General features: G+C 46.8%; 1 protein-coding gene across 1 annotated transcript in view; it reads right to left on the bottom strand.

Annotated features, from left to right (window-relative positions):
- The window catches only part of LOC138285806 (TLC domain-containing protein 1-like), a 31,699-nt gene extending 17,337 nt beyond the window's left edge, over positions 1-14,362 (bottom strand). Inside the window, exons 1-3 of the mRNA XM_069226199.1 lie at positions 13,488-14,362; positions 13,053-13,135; positions 4,297-4,379 (exon numbers count right to left, since the gene is read on the bottom strand). Coding sequence (XP_069082300.1) covers positions 4,297-4,379; positions 13,053-13,135; positions 13,488-13,678 — 357 coding nt within the window. The 5' untranslated portion in view covers positions 13,679-14,362. The remainder of the gene's footprint in view (positions 1-4,296; positions 4,380-13,052; positions 13,136-13,487) is intronic.
- Between the last annotated feature and the right edge of the window lie 4,781 nt (positions 14,363-19,143).

The following is a 19,143-nucleotide window of genomic DNA, read 5'->3' on the forward strand; positions in this document are numbered from 1 at the left end:
TGCCACTGTCTACTTGGTAAGATTATCTGGAATGCTCAACGCTCATTGTTGTTTCAGGATGGCACCAAGTTTTCTGAAGAGGTAAATGTTTTTTTCTGACAGAAGCTAAAGTCAAGAACCTGAAGAACTATAAAGTGTGTTACTAGTATAGTATGGGTCACACACTTCTTCATCTTATGAGCTCACCAAGGCAAAAAATATATCTTAACTGATACAGTGACTTAATATTAGTAGGAAAAGCAGAGAATACCTGAAGCTCCAATACAGTTAGTTCAAGTCATGGTATGGTGTTATTCAGTGAGGGGACATAAAGTCCCCTACCAGAAGACCGTATGGGTCATCAAGAAGCTCACTGGAATAGCTGGTCAACAATTCTAGACAATAGGCCTAGTGGCCTGCAGGAGATTAAGGTAATTATAGCAGAAGAGTTACACAAAATGATCGTGAGGAGAAAATCTTCTCCTCCTTGAGTGCAAAAGGGGTTAACAGCTATCACTCAACCCAGCCTTCTAGATCTGTTAAGTGATTTAATTTCGAAATTATCAAAGGCCAGAAGTGCAGTCAAGTAGGTGCAGACTTGAAGTACCCAACAGTGCGCTAAATGATAAATTGTGACTGCACAATTGCATACTGAATGCACATTTAACACGGCATGGTTGTTGATACTCAAGTCATAAAGCCACTGTGCGGTAACTGGAGCAATTAGTATAGCAAGCTGGATAAGCAGCTTGGGCCACCTAATACCACTGAATGAATGAGTTCTGGTCTTGGACACTATTGCTAAAATCGGTTAGAGAAGCATAATGAAATGTGGCAAAATATCACCTGATTGTTGTGCACTGCAAATATACGGAAGTTCAGTATTGAAAACAAGGTAATAAATTAGAACTTTAGGTGGATTCTGTGTGGGAGTTGACCAACAAGCTATCAGTCCTTACACTACCAGTCAGCAAACTTGCAATCTGACTCGCTCTAATGACCGAACATCTCCACAAAACGAATAGAATTATTTTGTGTACCGGAAGCACGGATGCACGTTCCTGGACTTTGGAAAACCATTGCAATATTATACTCATAGATTGTGCCCTATACAATGCCAAATAACGTATCTCTTCCTAAGAAAAAGATAAATGTTTGTAGCGTCTCGAATTGCTGAGCCACTTCTGCAATGGGACTGGTATATGCAGTGCAACACACTGTTGTTTAAACTTGTCCACAAGCAAGAGTCAGAAAGGGAGGCTGCGATCCTTGTGGTTGTTAAGGGTGAGCACATATTTTCCTTTCATGGTTGGCTGAATCATGTACCGAGCACTGTGCCTTGCCTTCCAGAAAGCCCTTGCAGAATCAGCCCAAGCCGCATGAAGGGCGGTGCACAGCACATCATGCCATTCTCTGGTGATGTGCCTTACCCTGGCCGTACCTCAACAGGAAGCAGCTTTCCTGCCAAGCCCTACAACCAAAGTGCTTTGTGCATTGAAAGATCGGTCGCCATGGTGACTTAATTGTGTAATATTTTTTCTCTACAAGGGCCTCTGTGTAATTGTTATGAATGTGGGATTCCTGTAGTGGTGATACAACGCACCCCAAGTACACCAGTGTTGCCCGATGCAAGGCAGATAATCCAGGGGTGGCAATGTAACTGTAAGCAAAATTGTCATACATATAATGTGGTTTAGAAGATGGGCATCATTAACAAATTAGGATGATGAAAGAGGCCCACAAACCTTTGCAGAGAAGGCCTCTTCAAGCCCTGAATTATCCTCTCAATGATTCACCCACCCAAAGACCTTCTTTTAACCACAATCCGGAAGAAGAACTCATTTGTCAGAGAGCAGACATGGACTTATTTTCGCCCTCCAAAACTGCTTCCGATCCAAAGCCCCCAGACATAAGTCTCTCCGTTAACACCCTTTTATAAGAGATAGACTTAGCAAGAAAAGACGTCCACTTCACCCACTCCAAATTACCTCACCTTCACCTCCAAGATGCCACAATTAACCCCAAACGCCCAATAATTAAAACCATTTCACCCCAAGAGTGCCCCCTGTAAGTTGCTCCCTTTTAGATATGGCCTTCCCGTCACCCCCAGAGACTCAGGTCCATCCCCAAAAATGTCCTACCCTTTACCTCTTATCTGGTCTCCTGAATGAGAAACGTACTCGGAGAAACAACCCAATTGCCCCCCCTTCATCCACACAAATGCACCTATGTGCTGCATGTCGTTCTACCTCCACTCTAAGTAATAAAATTCCTCACAGATTCACTGGTGCCCCTCTTGAGGCAGCTCAAAAAATACATTGTCTCTCCATTGACCCCTGCCTTCAGAGACAGCCTCCAATCCCAAATGCCCCTTCTCTATTCTACCCTGGAATGGCCTTTGCTTTGATCACAAAGATGGTCTCTGCTTTACCCCCACAGATAGCTTTGCTTCCATACCATCAATCATCCGTTCTTCACCTCACATCACTCCTGAGTTGGCCTACTTCTAATCCCACCACAAGATGGAGAGCCCTTCCCGCCACAAATATGAATTGTCCCTCACTACCATAAAGATAGCCTCCACCAAATCTACCACGATAACCTTACCTTCACCCACTGTGATAGTGTTACCCTCCTCCCTGAGAAATGTCATCCTCTTCACCTACCAATGATGCCCCCCTCCACATCCACCAAAATAACATTACTTTCACAGGAGGCTTCCTCTTATACACACCAGCCCCAGAGATGTCTCCCCTCCTCAAACTCTGAAGAAAGCCTAATATTCACTACTCCATCCCAGAAACTACCTTTCCTTTCCTCAGAAAGGATGTCATCACCACCAACCCCGATGTGGGCTCACCCTTACCTAAAAAGGTGGTCCCTCCTTCAACATACCTTCAAAGAAGGCACTCCCTCTACTTGTAGAGACTCAGTCTCTCTGTCCCAGAGATTCATTCAACTTCTCCTAAGAACATAAGTTGCTATCCATCCTCCCAAAGGATGTCCTTAAATTCTCTCTTGAAATAGCCTTTTCTGCACTACTAAATGGAAGTTACACTGCCAACCACCAGAGATGACTTTCACTTCAGCTGACCCCCACTTCGGCGATGACTCCTCCAACTCTTGAATAACTTGTCCAAAAAGACACCACCTCTGCCCTCCTGCATGTAATCAATCCACTGCTGCTCTTTAGAGACATTATTCCTCTCACCTGTTACCCACCACTCAAACGTTACATCAAGACTCCCAAAGGTCTCCTCAGCTGTAGGGGAATATGTGAGAAAAGCTTCCTTTTGTTGGTTTAGTTTCAATTATGAGTTAGCCTCCTCGGTCCGTCTTTATAATGCCTACCTCTGACTGCCTCATAGGAAACTTGGACACACTGAAAAACAGTGCATTAGACTAGTATCATAATATGCCAATGTGAAGGACATCTCGTTGAAGCTGACACATTTCCCACACCACATGAGTTCTTTACGTTTCTTCCCTTGTGTGGTATTAAGAACTATGAGCGGTTCTTGAATCCATATTGCATTGCCCTTGGGATATCAGAACAGATCAAATGGAGCTGGCAGTGCTTGGTCCCACCACTGTGCCCTGCCCCTTTTGCAACACTGCCATGAGTTATCTGAAGGGTAGAGCCCGCCAGTCGCCACTCTTTTACCGTTCTCTCTGCAAATGAAGTAAGAATCAAGGGTTAATCAGAGCACAGGAGTTTTCTGCGGGGATGCTCACAAATAACTGGGGTCGAATAAGTCAGAAACTTTGGCTAAACCAGGCCTGATGCGCAGGGCAGATCGCCACCGTTTTAGTGAGGCAACCAGTAACTGTGAACCATTACATTTCTGGAACATTTTTTTCCCATCCCCCGGGGAGTTTGCCTTCCCCTACTATGAACTGACAAGGTCTGCCCCAAGTGGATACGTAGGTGATAAATAGGCTTGTCAATCATTTCTTTTATCATCAGGGATGCACTAGTTTCGTGCTATTCGTGGTTTTGAACCTCTTAGGGGTCAAAGAGAGAGCTGATAGGCAGCTGTGATCTAATTCCACGAATGCCTCACTTGCCGTAGAAGTCCTTAATTAGAAAAGCTTAACACAGGTGGCCACTGGGGAATAAGGAATTATCTCAGAACGGGTGTGGGAGGGAGGAGGAGACAGCTCAATGTCAGACATGTCCGTCATTCAGCTCGCTAACTGCCCTAGGAATCCTCCATGCCCCATACTGCCTCTATGTTAAAAAGATGCCACGGCCCCAATAATATGCATTGTGACTCACACACCGCCCACTGCGCTTAAAATAATGATCATGCTTACCAAAACGTGGTGAAGTAGGAACTCCCATGATGCTCTTGACTGCCCATTCAGGACGATGTCTGCTGTGTCCACAATGAAATATCCTGCAATTAGAAAGAAGTCGTGTTATGCCTTGCTTGAATCTGCTAACCCCTAGTGACTAATTAAGCCCGATCTTTTGTCAAGTTAGTGGGCGTGGGTTTGAGGATAAATCGGGGTGTGACAGACTCCCTATGCAGGTATCTCTTTCTAAGCCACAAGCGCGAAGACACAACCTTCGGCTCCGGTGAGGGCCACTGCAATGCAGAGAGCGTCTGGTTTTGCAAAAAGTCTTCCACGTGCCCAACTTGCTTCGCTCACAAGGATTGCCTGTTCTTTGGGTGGCACATAACTCGGCAATGCAGGATATTAAAAAATGATAACGGGGAGGTGACTCTACAAAGATTCCATGGAGTAAGTATATAAAGAACATATAGTATAATCTAAAGTCTAAATAATTAAAAATAAACACTACACTAATTGCATTAGTGTAGCGATGTACAAAGTACAATGCACGTTGGTAAGAAGCCATTCGTTCAAATGGCAGTTGATGGGGGGAACATTTTTAGGAAAGTGGTAAGAAAGGTCGTTAAGGCACTGATATTTAAAAAAAAAAATCTGTTACTGATTTTTTCCTTTTTTAATAGGAGGTTGGGAGGCAGGAGCAAAGTTGGTGCCACATTGACTATCAGTCGCAAGGCTGTTCTGTGACTAGACCAGTGCACAGTTTAATAACAAGAAAAACCTTAGACTGCTTCTTCTAACACCCTTTTCACTGTTTCCCAATCCTTCTCGTTTTGTCCCACGTGTCTCCCTTGCTTGCTTTTCTCTTTCTTGCTCTTTGAAAAAGTCTGATGATGAGAAAATATCCTGGTCCAAAAAAATGAATATTGCTGCTCTCTGTTGTGCCTGTACAAATTAGTCACTGGAAGAGAGATAAATGGTGAGGAAGTGCATCATGGGTGAGTATAGAGCTTGGTGATGGGTGGATTGTGTTACCAGATTTTGATGTCAATATGAAGTGAAAAGGTGAGACAGAGTTAAGGAATATGGGCAGAAGTGGAACAGACAAAGGCCGGGACAGCTGTTAATGAAACAAATGGAGTGGGAAAGGACAAAATTAAGCTGGAAAGAGGTGAGAGTCAGAAAGGAGTAGTATAGAATTATGCATGATGTAATGGGGTTTTGTTGTCGAGTGATGCAGAGTTGACAAGTTATCGTGACACATACTGTAGCACCAGACCGCAAGGTGGCAGGGACACTGATAGGTTGGTATGTCATACCATCTGCTGGCCTAGGTGGGGATGACACTGGTAGGTCGTACCATTTGTTGGTCTATACGGAAGTGACACTAGTAGGTTGTACCATTTGTTGGGCTACATGGATGTGACACTAGTAGGTCGTGCCATTTGTTTGTCTAGGTGGAGGTGGAACTGGCAGGTCTGTTGGCGCAGCACGGGTGCCAACGGCCTGGTGTAAGCAAGATAAATGGTCTCCCATATCTGGCTGTCCACTGGTTCAATGAAGAAATAGTCATAATTGTATATTATTGGGTCTTTAAGGCACCTGGTGCCGTGGCACCTGCTGCACTGTTAAGACCTAGGCCTCCGGTTAGCTCATACAGTCTGTAGTCCTGCGTTGAAAGGAGTATACTATATGTGGAGGTGATAATATTAGGCGGTGTAATCTTCCGTTTCGGGTTCAGGATTATGGGTCTGATATATTTTGCACAATCCAGGGGATGGGGTGCGTGTTGATACATAAGACTTCACGTTCCATGTTAGGTATGGTGTAGCAGTGTTCACTAGGAGAGCCTTGTACTTTGTGTTTTGATGGAAGGGGAAATCAGTATGTTTGGTTGCTGTATAAGGATGGGAGAAAGTGTGGGTCGTTTGGGATTTTGTTTTAGGAATACGTATCTAGGGAGATAGTGACAAAAGGTTTATATGGTTGGCATGGCTTATAGATGAGACGGGTCCCTCCTGGTCATTGATGCAACAATAATTAAAAGCTGATGTTCAAACGAATCCCTATTGGGCCCTATATTCATGCCCTTAACTTTGAAGGCAAACACATTGATCCATTTCCATTACATTCTTTGCAATTCGAGCAGAGGGCCGAGTAGACCGTCCGTATGCAATGCTCCACGAACCTCAAAGAGCTGAACGCTACCATCTGCCTATGACCTATGTGGTCCTGTTGTGATTTTCTACAGGGCTGGACATTCACACATGGCAGAAGTTTCTAAGTGGTACTATCAAATTAGTTTAATTTTCTAAGACTGAACATTAATAGAGGTCATTTGTTACGCAGTGGTAATCATTAGTGTACCACCCTGTTGACATTTGTGGTTCCCAACTAGGGAACTCTTCTTCACTTGTGGTCCTGAAGAAGCACTGTGGATTCGATTCTCCTGGACTGCTAGGCATGAAACATGTCAACCTTTATTCACTTTTGACCTTTATGGCTATGTGGGTTCATTACCTTCCCAAAGTAGCCCTCAATACCTTTTTGGTGGCTTTTTAATCCTGCCAGGATTACTGTGTAACCCCTAGACAGTTTTATTTATTCACTTCTCCTTTCACTTACATTTAGTTCTGCACATTTGATTTCACATTTTAGGACATCCTCAAACTTATCGGCTTCACAATACAGTGTCTAATAAAAGGATCTCTGCTAAAGTGACCTTTCATGGGGCCCGTAGGACATTGCAACGCCAGTCCAACGAGAAGCAGCCTGATGATGAAGCATGACATCCCATTTGGGATGTGTGAGAGTACCAAAAATGAAGGGAGTAATTTCCCTACTGTTTGACCTGAGCAAGTATGTAGCCTTCTAGGAACAGTATCCCTTAATTTGTGATTAATTACTGTACTGAGCCAGGGTACTGGACCTTTTCGGCTCCTGGTCCCCCTCTCTCTCTACCTTGAGTTTTGTTTGCAGTTGAATTTGAGACAATTGCTGCCCATACAGTCAGCTACTGAGGACCTACACTTGATGAATATGAGTCATGTGGTGTATTTGTCTTGTGAGAGGGACACGATGAGCTGTGTGTTGCCTACATAGATGATGCTGAAGCTGTAGGAGCAGATGATGCTGGCTAGAGGGGCCATGAACGGGATTTAATAGAGTGGGTACAAGGTCAGACTGGCACACAGGACAACAGAGCAGTCCCTGAAGGGGTGTGTCTAACAGGTCAATGTATGGGCCATTTTCTGGGTCTTTGTGGTCCTGTTTTACTGTTGATTACTCTGGTATCCATACACTCTGTAGCACATTTACATCCATGAAGTCTTCCATACTTTGCAAAACAGTCATACAGTGTGTTTTTACAAGTTCAAAACTGCCACGATTTGAAGACAGTGGACCACTTTTTTAGCTATCCGATTCAACAATGGGAGTCACTTTTATTTTGGAGCCCGGGCCTATTTTCTGTTTGTGGGAAGGTGGGTCATTAGTTGTGTGGCCTGCACAAGTAATGGGTCCACACGCAACCACCACTGGGAACCATTCACCCCATTGTAGCGCTTGACTCTCATAGGGTAGCGTTGCAGAGCAGTCCAAGGCTTACTCAAGGAAGGTGGTATGTGCTAGTAGCCCCATTCATGAGCACACAAGTGTGATACTCAATAAAGGATTGTCCAGTCTGTGCTTTTTCTTTTGATAAAGTAAAGGTACATTTATTACAAACACACACTAGCCAATAATATGCAACAATTTAAAAGTATACACAAAGTGATGGAATTACTCTTGGATGACACTGTGTAATCTCTCATGTCTCCCAGAGAGGGGACATAATCCCACAACCCACCTGGCAAAACAATACCCTGTATCCCAATGCAACATTTTACTGTACTTTAGAATGAGAACACCTAAATCTGCAATTAAGTACATCTCCCTTGCCAAGAGGTGGCTGTCAGTCTCATTACTCAAATCAACATCAACAAGAAACCGGTGAAGACATGTTTAAGCAATTTAAGGGTTAGGATTATATATGGATTACTTTCAAATTACTCTAGGTTCACATTCAGATTATTGCTGATGAGCATTACGTAATACCATCCTACACCCCTAAAGGGTGCAATCCCACACACCAGAACATAAGTCCAACCAAGCTTGTGCTTTCCCTAGCGTTGGAACCCTTGGGGGGTTACCATTCTTTTGTCCCACCCTACTTCAGATGGGGACACAAACTGCATTGGGGGGAGGCTGCACTGCCCCTGCAGCTCCCCCTGTCCATGGGCACTTGCTTGGTGGTGGCCGCATCTTCCTGGGGCCACCACAAGTTGGTTAGGGGCCTAGACCCAAGCTGGTGTCCTGCAAGGAATGCTGAGGCAGGCCGCATATTAAATGAGCGGCTCTCCCGCAGAGTCGGGGAGAGCTGTGGTGCCGCCAGAGCTGGTGTTTTGTCTTGGGGGTGCCCGGTCCCACCCGGGCACCCCCACACCAGGTAAGTGCTCCTCATTTAGGGGCGGCACAGGGAGTCCACCCCTGGCAGCCCCCGCCGGCTCCTTGCACAGCCACATCCCCATGAGCTGCCGCGGGAGCCAGCCTTTTCTGTAGTGTCTGCCCGTTCCTGCGGGCAGACACATGCAGGGCTGCGGCCCAATGGGCCGCCTCGGGGAGTGCAACGGCACTCCCCCTTCCTCCTCTGCAGCTTTGGAGCCCCAGGATGGGGTCCAGGGCCCCTCCTAACCTTCAAAGGGAGCGCAACGTCACTCCCTAATGTCCTCCTCCTCCTCCTCCTCATGGGGACCCTGGATGGGGTCTGTGGCCCATTAGGTGATTTTCACGGGGACGTGATGGCACCCCGTGACTTGGCTTCTGGTGGGGTCCCGGGATGGGGTCCAGAGTCCGCTTCAAATCTTCAAGGGGAGAGCGACGGCACTTCCTGGCTTCCTCTTCAGCCGCCGACCCCTTACACATTCAGCAGCCATCTTGTGGGGGTGCGTTATGGCACCCCTCCACTCTTCCTACTTCACTGGGCCTCAGGATGGGGTCTGTGGCCCTTTTCCACCATGATCACAGGGAGCGCGATGGCACTCCCCGACTTTACTTTGGACGCAGGGGGCCCCAGGATGGGGTCTCTACACCACCACGGCAAGGGATGTGCAAGACGGCGCCCCCACCCATAGCCTTCAATGGGCCAGGCTTCATGGGGCCCCTTCTTCCTCCAGAGGGGGAGTGCGACAGCACTCCACCGGCTCCTCTTCCTCTTGGGGCAGTCCTCGGCCCTGACCCACCCCGGGGGCACACTCGGGGATCAGCGGCAGAGCCCCCACGTGCTTCATCGCTGCTTCTGGAAAGGTCAACGGTCGCAATCCTTCTCCCCTTAATATCTCAGGCCCCCAAGGGCCGATTTTCATGATTCAGACATCCTTTCGCTCCTGGTGACAAGCCCTTGCCACCAGGAGCACTCTCCTTAGGCCTCCTGGCCTAGAAGGATCCCAGATTGTAGGGAGCTAGTCCCACTGACTCCCTGTGCCAGCCTTTCCTCTGGGTGCCCTCTTTTCCTTCTGGGCAGCGCACTTCACTTGTGCTAGCACGGTCTTTTCCCCAACTAGTCCTCGGGGGGGTTAAGGGGGCCAGCTTACCTGGCCCTAGCATGCGCCTCGCTGGGCCAGAAGTCCTTCAGGGGCAGACTCCCTGCCCCAGGGGGCTGTCAGGGGGTTCTTCCTTCCAGTTGTCCATCATGCCAGCTTGCAGTCCCAGTGTCCAGCAGTGAAGCACAGCCAAGATGGAGAGCTCTCCCCCGTGCAGGAGCTTTTAAGTGGGGGCGGAAGTGTCCAGCAGATCTGCACCTCTGGCCTATCCAGATGTGCCACATCACTTCCTTGCCCCTGTCTCCTCGATCCTGCACAGTCTTCTGAGATAGCTCAAAATGTCATCATTCAGGAGTTAGTTGCCACATGTGCTCTGAAAGTCTCAGCCCCCCCTACCTGACATACCTCCCAGGGCCTCTCCAGCCTGCTCCTGGCACGGAATGACAGCTGGCTGATTGATGCAAGGCCCTGCACGCGCAGCTGGATAGAGCAGTAATTGACCTTAATCCTGAGAAGAGTCAGAGAAAGATTACATCCCTGGATGACCCATAAGTTGTACAACTATGCTCTTGTAACCTACTGTATTATTTATTTCCTATAGACTACAGTGTACCTTGGAGTGACTCTGGTCTCAGTGAACCCCAGAGGACTGGAGTTGCACCCTAGGCCATCCTTTCCCATTGACTTTTATTGGAGTGTTGCTACAATGCAAATACAGTAAGCACACTGACATTTAATGGAGTTTCCCTACAGTGAAAAGACAGTAAGCACACTGACTATCCCTCACATGTGTACACTCATCTCATGAGGCCTACTCCAAATCACCACCCACACTGCATAGTCCCTTCTGTGCCAGGCTTACCCAAGCGCAGTCCTTGGGCTGCGCACGCCAGGAATCCTCCCCACCGTGCCCTCATATGGGGGCACATGCATGTGCACATATGATCATGTGTAACCCGCCCAGGGCCTCCTGCTCTTGCTGCGCCACAGCAGCCTTTCCTTAGCACGGCGGCACCCGCGGTAAACACACGCAGTCCATTTTACCATGAGTCCCCCCCCAGGAGGCTCCCTCACAGTAAAAGTTCAAACACCATGTGGTCAAAAAGTGAAAAATCAGGGTGGACCTGATGGTCAGAACCATCTTCTCACACTGTTCCAATCTAACCCTGGGTGGGGCCCAGGGAGGAGACCTGGGGGTACTCCACAGATGAGCTCAGTGGCTTCACAATGGTATGGGGTTCGACTCACAGATTTCATGCACCCTGAAAGGAAGGAATGGATTTGGAGTAGAGCCAGGCTATGAACTTCATGAAGTTGTTGGATGAGGGTGTGGTGAGAGCCACTGTCACCGACCACCGAGAGGTCCAGGAAAGTGCAGGCTTCCCTGTCTTCTTGGTCAACGAACAATAAAGGAAATGGAGTAAAATATGTTAAGATAATCCATCTCATTGAGGTAGCTCCTAATTACGTTTTACATGTTTAACATATTTTACCTTCCTAAGATTATTTGCCTTTTTGAGTATGTTGTTGTTCTGTAGTTTTATTCAGGCAGCATATTAACTACTTTGAGCTGGATCGCCTGTTGTTGTCTGTGCAAGTTCAAGTTCAAGTTGTGGGTGGTTATTTATAACAAAGCACATTTGTTCACCCTGGGGATGAAGCTAAAGACAATGCAAGATTTTCAGTGCCTCTCAGTGGAATATAAAGGTGTTAAGACTAGTTACTCTTTCAGTCCTTGGCCTCTCTGTCTGCAGAATGCACACAGCATTGATCATGAATGCCAACGGTAATTGTGTGAAGGAGATGTACAGCTATCAACTTATTTACAGTGCTAATGAAAATGTAGTGCTTACCAGTGATTAGGTGCATTGCGTGTGTGTAGCAGTTAGTGAGGTGAAAGAAACACAAAGCAGTACCTGCAGGAGAGAGTAAAAAGAGGGTGCAGGTGAGGAAAGATGAGGGGTGGAATATGTAGGCAGAGGACTTCAGAAAGATGTGGGGAAAAATGGGTGTAAGTGTCTCACAGAGCGTCTAGCGGAAAGTAGTATGAAGGGGATAACAGGAGTGATCACAATACTCTGAAGACCACTACCACTTACCTCAGCACCCGAATGCTCATAGAGAGGCACAAAAATACTGGTAAGTGTCACATAATGGCAAGCACAGGATTTTAGTTTACATGCTTTAAGCAACACCCTTAATAACAAACGCCACGCCTGTTGGAAAGGATTCCTAGATACACCTTTCAAGTCACACTCCTTTTAGAGGTCCCCAGTGCACAAGTCGAGATTGCGTGTGGGTAGTTACGAACCCACTTCTTTCACAAGGTGGATGCTGTCTACCCTGCCAAAAAGCTGGACCCCAAAGAAATATGCTAAACTAGTCCCAGTGTAATCTGCGGACACATTTAGCAGCGCCTGCACATTGTCTGCTTTTGTTCCGGGCAGTAATGCGCAGACAGGGGCCTTTGTTATTTAAAATTCCAGCTGGGCCCAAAACCATGGCCGAATTTAAGGGGCCGTCACACCTCCTTTTGTTAGAGTATCCTTTGTATGCTGAAGATTAGGGAGTAGGGATATCAGTGGCGTAACTTGGTCAGTTAGATTAAGGGGGTGCGAGCTTCAGATTTTCAAACAATAAAACTGGCATATAATGTTAAAATACATTATATGACAAGCAGGGCGCATAAGGGGCTTTCGAGACAGAGGGTGTGCGTTTTAGTTTGTGTGTATGTAAAACTTCCTGTGAAATCCGTCAGACACATCACCTTACCCGACTGAAAGCAGCAGTACCCAACTATTTAGTACAAATTAGATTTTCTAACGGGCATAACCGAGACATCCCCGACCCTAGGCTACTCAGCGAGGGATATTTTAAATAGATTGGTCCATAAAGCGGTCTAGTAACGCTCCTTACAATGCAGCTAGTTAGCGGTTGTCTGCCTTGTCAAGCACTAGGGAAACAAAATGAGCATAGAGTCAACATAGAATGACGTTTGGGGTGCAAAGACGATGGAGAAGACTGACTCCATTGTGGATGGTCAAGATTATAAACAGGTAGTGAGTAGTAATAAGTCGCCGGCCTCTATGTTTTTTTTTTTTAAACAGTTGGCATTTGATAGCCCCTTTATAAAGAACTTTTAAAAGCGCTACAGGTAGGATTCTGCATGCCAAAGTTACGAGAAGCCAGTCTTACCCGACGAGATGCAGGTCAACAGGTGGGCAGGTGTGGAGTAGCCGTCGGAAATGTTGGTCAGTAGCTCAGGCACCTGAAACACGCTGACGAGGATAGAAGGCGATAGATTTATTAGGTAAGAGCAAACTTAATATTGGTACACGACATCGCTTTTTGAACTTGAAATTCGGGAACGTTACGTGCTTCCATGCCCCTCCCTTCCCTTTGGACTAACTATTCCGTTGAAAACATTCCCGGACGTCCTATATAGTCATATCCTTGTGCACACAGCATCCATTGGGGGAGCCCCACCGTGTACTGCCCACACAGTCTCTCCATCTCAGCTTCTATCTGTTGTGATTTGACACCGTTATCATTACTACATGTTTACAAACCGCTTCAGCGCCTCGCCAGGCATAGAAACCGCTATAACTAATGCCAATATAGTAGACTTACCATAGCACCGATCCAAGGCCGGTCACCATAGAGTGCACCATAGATACGCTGAGGTTCCTCCACCGCCAAGTCCGTGTCCAGTCTTTCTCCACCAATCTGGGCACCGGAAGAGCATGGAGGAGCCGGCTGAGGACTTTGAAAGTCAGCGCAAAGCCCGCCACTAGCAGTGTTGGGGACTGAGAGAGAACCATGCTGTCAAGAGCTTCTGCTGACCACTCCCCGAGGGCCCCGCCCACACACCGAGGACCGTGCGTCTGGCCGCTAAATCCGAGCTATCGATGGGTAGACTCTGAACTAGAACCTTGCTCCCTCCACTTTTAGTTTCCGCCCTTTTGTTACAATCTACTACGGAGGTCTGTACTCATTTCCCACTTTGCGACGATACCCTCCCCTCGAAGGATCTTCAGTCCGCCTTTTGAGTTAGCAGGATGTTCGCGGCTCGGATAGGATTAAGAGCTTCGCCCTTTATAACTGGTCCCTCAATCCTCAGGTTCCCTCGCTTTGTCTCGCTCTCACGCCTCTCTCCTCCCTTCACTCGGCAGCCTCCCCACCTTCTTTTGCTGGCCCTCAGGCCGGCGGGATCCTCGTCCTCCAGGCCAGCCTCACCCTCACTGTGCCCTGAGGCGGCGGCGGCCGTCTCGCGCTGCCGGCTAACTGTAAGTGCGCGAGCCTCGCACTGGAATCATTGGTCTACGTGCAGCTCACTAACTCTCCAGCCTTGCTCGTTTTTGGCAGCGACTCCAGTTCCTATTTCCGTGCTCATCGTGGCCCAGCCCCTTCTGGTATTCATCTTCGGCGAGCCGCCAAGTAAGCGCTTCCTTCCTTCAGCTGAAAGAGGAATGGGCCGTGTCAAAAAAGGCTTCATTGCGCAGTAGGATCCGTTCTAGAGGGGAAGGGGGACTTACTCATCTCCTCCCCCCTTCCCCCACCAAATGTAGCAGCGTGGACCACCTAAGACCCACTCAAAAGCAGGATTATATGCATGGGCCTGCAGCCTAGCATTCTTTGCCTAAATTGGTTAACTTGTATGATTTAACGCTGATAAATGCCTTGAGCTACTTTAAGTGCGTGGGAATAGGTGCATATTCAGTTGGGGTGGTGGGGGTTATTATTCACATGAAAATCAAGAGTACCCGTGGGACTGTCATTTTAGCAACAGAACCTGCAACACACTTGCCAAAATTTGGAAGGAAGGAGGAGAGAGATTTTGAAAAATAAATAGGAGAAATGTGTTTCTTCCATTGTCTAGTGTTTCACATGAAAATCAGGAGTACCCGTGGGACTGTCATTTTAGCAACAGAACCTGCAACACACTTGCCAACATTTGGAAGGAAGGAAGGAGAGAGATTTTGAAAAATAAATAGGAGAAATTTGTTTTTTTCCATTGTCTAGTGTAGAACTAGGAGCATTTTATAGGTGGGCGACTGTTAAAATATAGCAATTTTTGGCTTTAGGGGAGTCTCTCGCCCGAGTCTGGAGTGTTGGCGTGTATTTTGCAGGCTTCCATTAAACATTACCTCACCATCTCCTTCCTCGTCCCAGTACTTACTGCGTGAGATTTTCACCATTTAAACCTATTAGTCACTCTTTTCCAAACTTGCTGATATTTCTGTTTACCCTGACACTGTCCACTCCCCCAAAGCGATTAAACAGAGGCAGCCAGGACCTTCGGGGTTTGACATTTAGGATGGTGTTTTAATAACAATCTCTAGTCACTCGCAGGCAGTGGGGCGTACTTCATTCACTACAGTCAGGCAATAAATCATTTTAAATCGTAGTGAAGTCATAAAGCAAGCCCTAAATTACATTACGTCATGCTTCAAGTCATAAATGAAGCCAACAATCAATTACATCACTCCAAGTCATAAATCACAGGAGTCGACATTCAGTTCTTTCAAATATAATTAACGTGAGTTCTTAGTGGTTAGGCAGTCATCCCAAACTTAATACTTAATGCAGTGTTAGATACGGGAGTCTGTATGGTAGTAGCGAGGGGTACCAACTTGACCTGTGGTAGGCGTAACTTGCTACCTTGCTTTTCTGGTTCTGGCCAGCAATCCAACAGGTTCGGGCTGCAAGTGTAGTGTTCTGGCTCCCCCTTGCTAGCTGAATTGCCCTGCTGTGAAGCATCCCTCCACCACCCTGCCTGTGACTGGATGTGGCTTTACTTCCCGCTCCTGGATGTAACTGCCTCTTGACTGCAAGGTTGTATCAGTTCTTAATTTTGGTATGGGTTGTTGGTTTTGTCCGATGCACATTTTGCCTTATCTGTAGTGACCAGTAATTTGGTTGCTGGCGCTTTAAATCGGTACTGCTCCTTTAACCTCAATGGGCAGTTTAATTGTTTCCCCCTTTTGCCATTGGTCCATGTTTCTTGTCCATCGGTATTCCTTTTCGCCCTTCACCACTGCTGTATGTGTAGCGCCTTACACAACCTGGGAGCATGCAGATGAATTAAACCACACGGGAGCTGCGGTCAAACATTACCTTATTCTTCAGCATACACTCACACACTGTGCATTGCATCATACGTTCCTCTAACCACACCCTAACACCACCTCGCACATTAAGTACTTCCTGTTCAGAGACTGCCCAGAACCATGAAGATTCTAGTATGCATGACATCAGTATGCTACATCTCCCCCTTTGTTAAATAAAAGGTGGCAGATACCACCAAAATCACATTTCCTCAATTAGTCGGCAAGACTCCCTCACTTGTCTGCTGGCTTGAGTGATCTGAAATGATTGAGGTCCATCCTGATCCGGCAAAGGTGACATATGCTCAGGCACTTGAGCCAGACCTGTTAGTGGCCTCCCACACGGTTTCAGAACTCGACAAGTGTTGCAGTAGGTGTTTAAAATGTGATGTGTCCCGAGTGATGGATTGTCCAGAACAATGTGCTGTCACTATATGTCCTTTGCACGTCACAACCGATAACAGATCAGTGGCAGGAGTGTTTGTTTTCTGTCTGTGTTTCTGCTTAACCAATACCCAGTCTCCTTTGTCAAATACTGTCTCCTGGGCATGGCAACGCTGCTCTGCATATGTTTTGATTTTTCTTTTTCGAGCTGTGTCGTTGTCTTCAGTCTTGTCAGTATTCGCTGATCGATCTGGGTTCCACCGAGGTAGTTTTGTCTGATGGCCCTACCAAGTAGCAAGGTAACTGGACTCTCACCAGTTGTGGAGTATGGAGTTGATTGATAGGCAGGGCCTGCTTTAGCACTGGTGGTGCCCTGTGCGACAATCTTTTTTGGCGCCCGCCCCTTTCATGAACTACTCCTTGGATTCCTGCACTACCACACGGCAAAAGGTCCCCTCAGTTCTCCATAGCCCCTTTCTCACATACATTTAGTTTGTTTTCAAGCTCTGGTAAAGGCTAGCTGTGCTAATCCACTCAGCTATCCACATAAAATACAGATCTGTTCTTTGCAGCAGGCATATGAACCCTCTGCACTACTTTATGGCGTGTCAAAACTGCCACTGGGCAACACCTGATCGCTCTCAGTCAGGTACATTAATCACAAAAGTTACCTTGACATATTTTATTGTTGCCTGAAAGCTGGATGCCAAGAAACTTTTCTTCAGGTGCTTTTAAATTGTAAGTTATAGCTAAACACAGCCACCCTCCCCTGAGGTCAGCACCCCTCCTCCAGGTCAGGGCCCAGTGCAGCTGCACCAGTTGCACTCCCTAAAGTCAGCCCTGTTGATAGGCCAGAGGAGGGCATTACAAATGGCTTAGTTCAGATAGATTCCCTCCATGAACACTCATTGAATGACCCTCGAGGGTGTCCATGAATCATTCAACTACACCATTGGCTTAGGGCCAGAGGGCTGTACCCTTCTGGTGTTTGACATTGAGTCAGACAAGAAATTATTTGAACTCTTTGCTGTTAAAGGGAGAGCCATTATCGGATTTGAGGATTTTGGGGATCCCCTACGCTGCAAAGATATCATTAAGCCGTTCAATGACTTTGTCATGGGTTGTCGAAGATAGGTCTTCCACCAAAGGAAAATGAGGATATTCATCTATGACTACCATGAAATGGTGTCCATTCCCTAAAGGTCTAAAACAGTCAGCTGCAACTCTCTCCCAGCCAGGGCTGGAAGATCAGACATTGTCACTAGGTGCTGCTTCACCTTGGGGGATAACCAACTGCAAACGTGGCATGCCTTCAGCTCCTTCTCAACTGGCTCATTTAAGCAAGGGGATGGCACTTGATTTCCTAATGCTCTTTTGGTAGCTACAGCACTACTGTGTCCTTCATGGACCAGCTCGGTGACCACTTTCTTAGACTTCCAAATATGACAATTCTCGAGCCTCGTAGTATTACACCTTCTTGGGTGACTGCTGGCTCATCCTGTACATTTTTGAACTTTTGGAATTCAAAATCATCTGCAAGGGGTCAGGTACTTCTACTCCATGATTGCGTGGTAATCAGTTCTTTGATTATGTTCATGTCTTTATCTCCATTGGTGGCAGCAATAATTTGTTTCACAGAGAGCCACTGGTACACTGGATTTCACAATAAAGTTGAGATCTGCTTCAGCTGTCTTGGATGTCGAGCTATGATGATGCAACGGCACTCGTGAAAAGTAATTTGCTGGACTTCGATTCTTCCCCAGTTTGTGCCCATTTTCATAGTCATACTTGTAGTCTTAACCCCAACCTCTCGATGCGAGGGGGCATCTTAGCCTTCAGGGTTCCAAAAGTGTAAGCAAAGTCTGGTGATCCATGACAACGGTGAATTGTTTTCCATAGAACAATGCATGAAAATGTTTGCAGGCCTACACCACAGCTAGACTTTCTTTCTTCCGCTGAGAGTAAGCATGTTCTGTATCAGACTGGCTTAGGCCACAATGTGTCTCTGAGCATTTAGATGGCCATTGGGTTGAGCATGGGTTGCACCTAGCCCTACTGGGTTCACATCAACCGTTATTTCGGTATGTAACTTGTAGCCAAAGTAGACCATTTCCATTGCATTCTCAATCACACGTTTAATGTCTTTGAAACTCTGGTTGCGTTCCGGAGACCACTGGAATGCCCCATTTCACTTTGTCAAGTCTCTTAAAGGACACTCTTAAGCAATAACTGGCCATGCCTAGAAAGGACTGCAAAATGGTAACGTCTTGGGGGGGAGGGTTAGAGAGACAGTGGATGATGGTGCTTGCGCCTTGTCTGGGTTTGGGGTCATTCCCCCATCAGAGAATATGTGCCCAAAACTTGAGTTTGGGTTTTTGAAACTCACACTTTTCACCATTCAGAGTAAAACCTACATCAGTGAGTAGCTGGCACACCTCAGTAAGAACTTTGTCATGTTCTTTTCCTGTTCTCCCAAAAACAGTATGTCGTCACTGTAGTTGAAGGCATGTGTAACAGGTTGGTTCAATCAGCAAATAACATCCTGAAATATCTCCGCAGCCGTAGATACTCAAAAACTCAGTCTCCTGTATCTGAACAAAGCAACATGATTTGAAAAGGTAGTAAGTACCTACAGTTCTCCTCCAACTCGATTTGATGGTATCCTTTATTCAAGTCAAGGTGGGAAGACATTTTGGCTCAGTTCAATTGATTATGTCCACTATGTGCAGACCAAGGTGTGCCCCCTTCTCAATGACTTTATTTGCCTGGTGCATATCACCACACTACTCCACTAT

Source organism: Pleurodeles waltl, chromosome 3_1 (genome assembly GCF_031143425.1).
Source record: "Pleurodeles waltl isolate 20211129_DDA chromosome 3_1, aPleWal1.hap1.20221129, whole genome shotgun sequence".
In the NCBI taxonomy this organism is placed as follows: Eukaryota; Metazoa; Chordata; class Amphibia; order Caudata; family Salamandridae; genus Pleurodeles; species Pleurodeles waltl.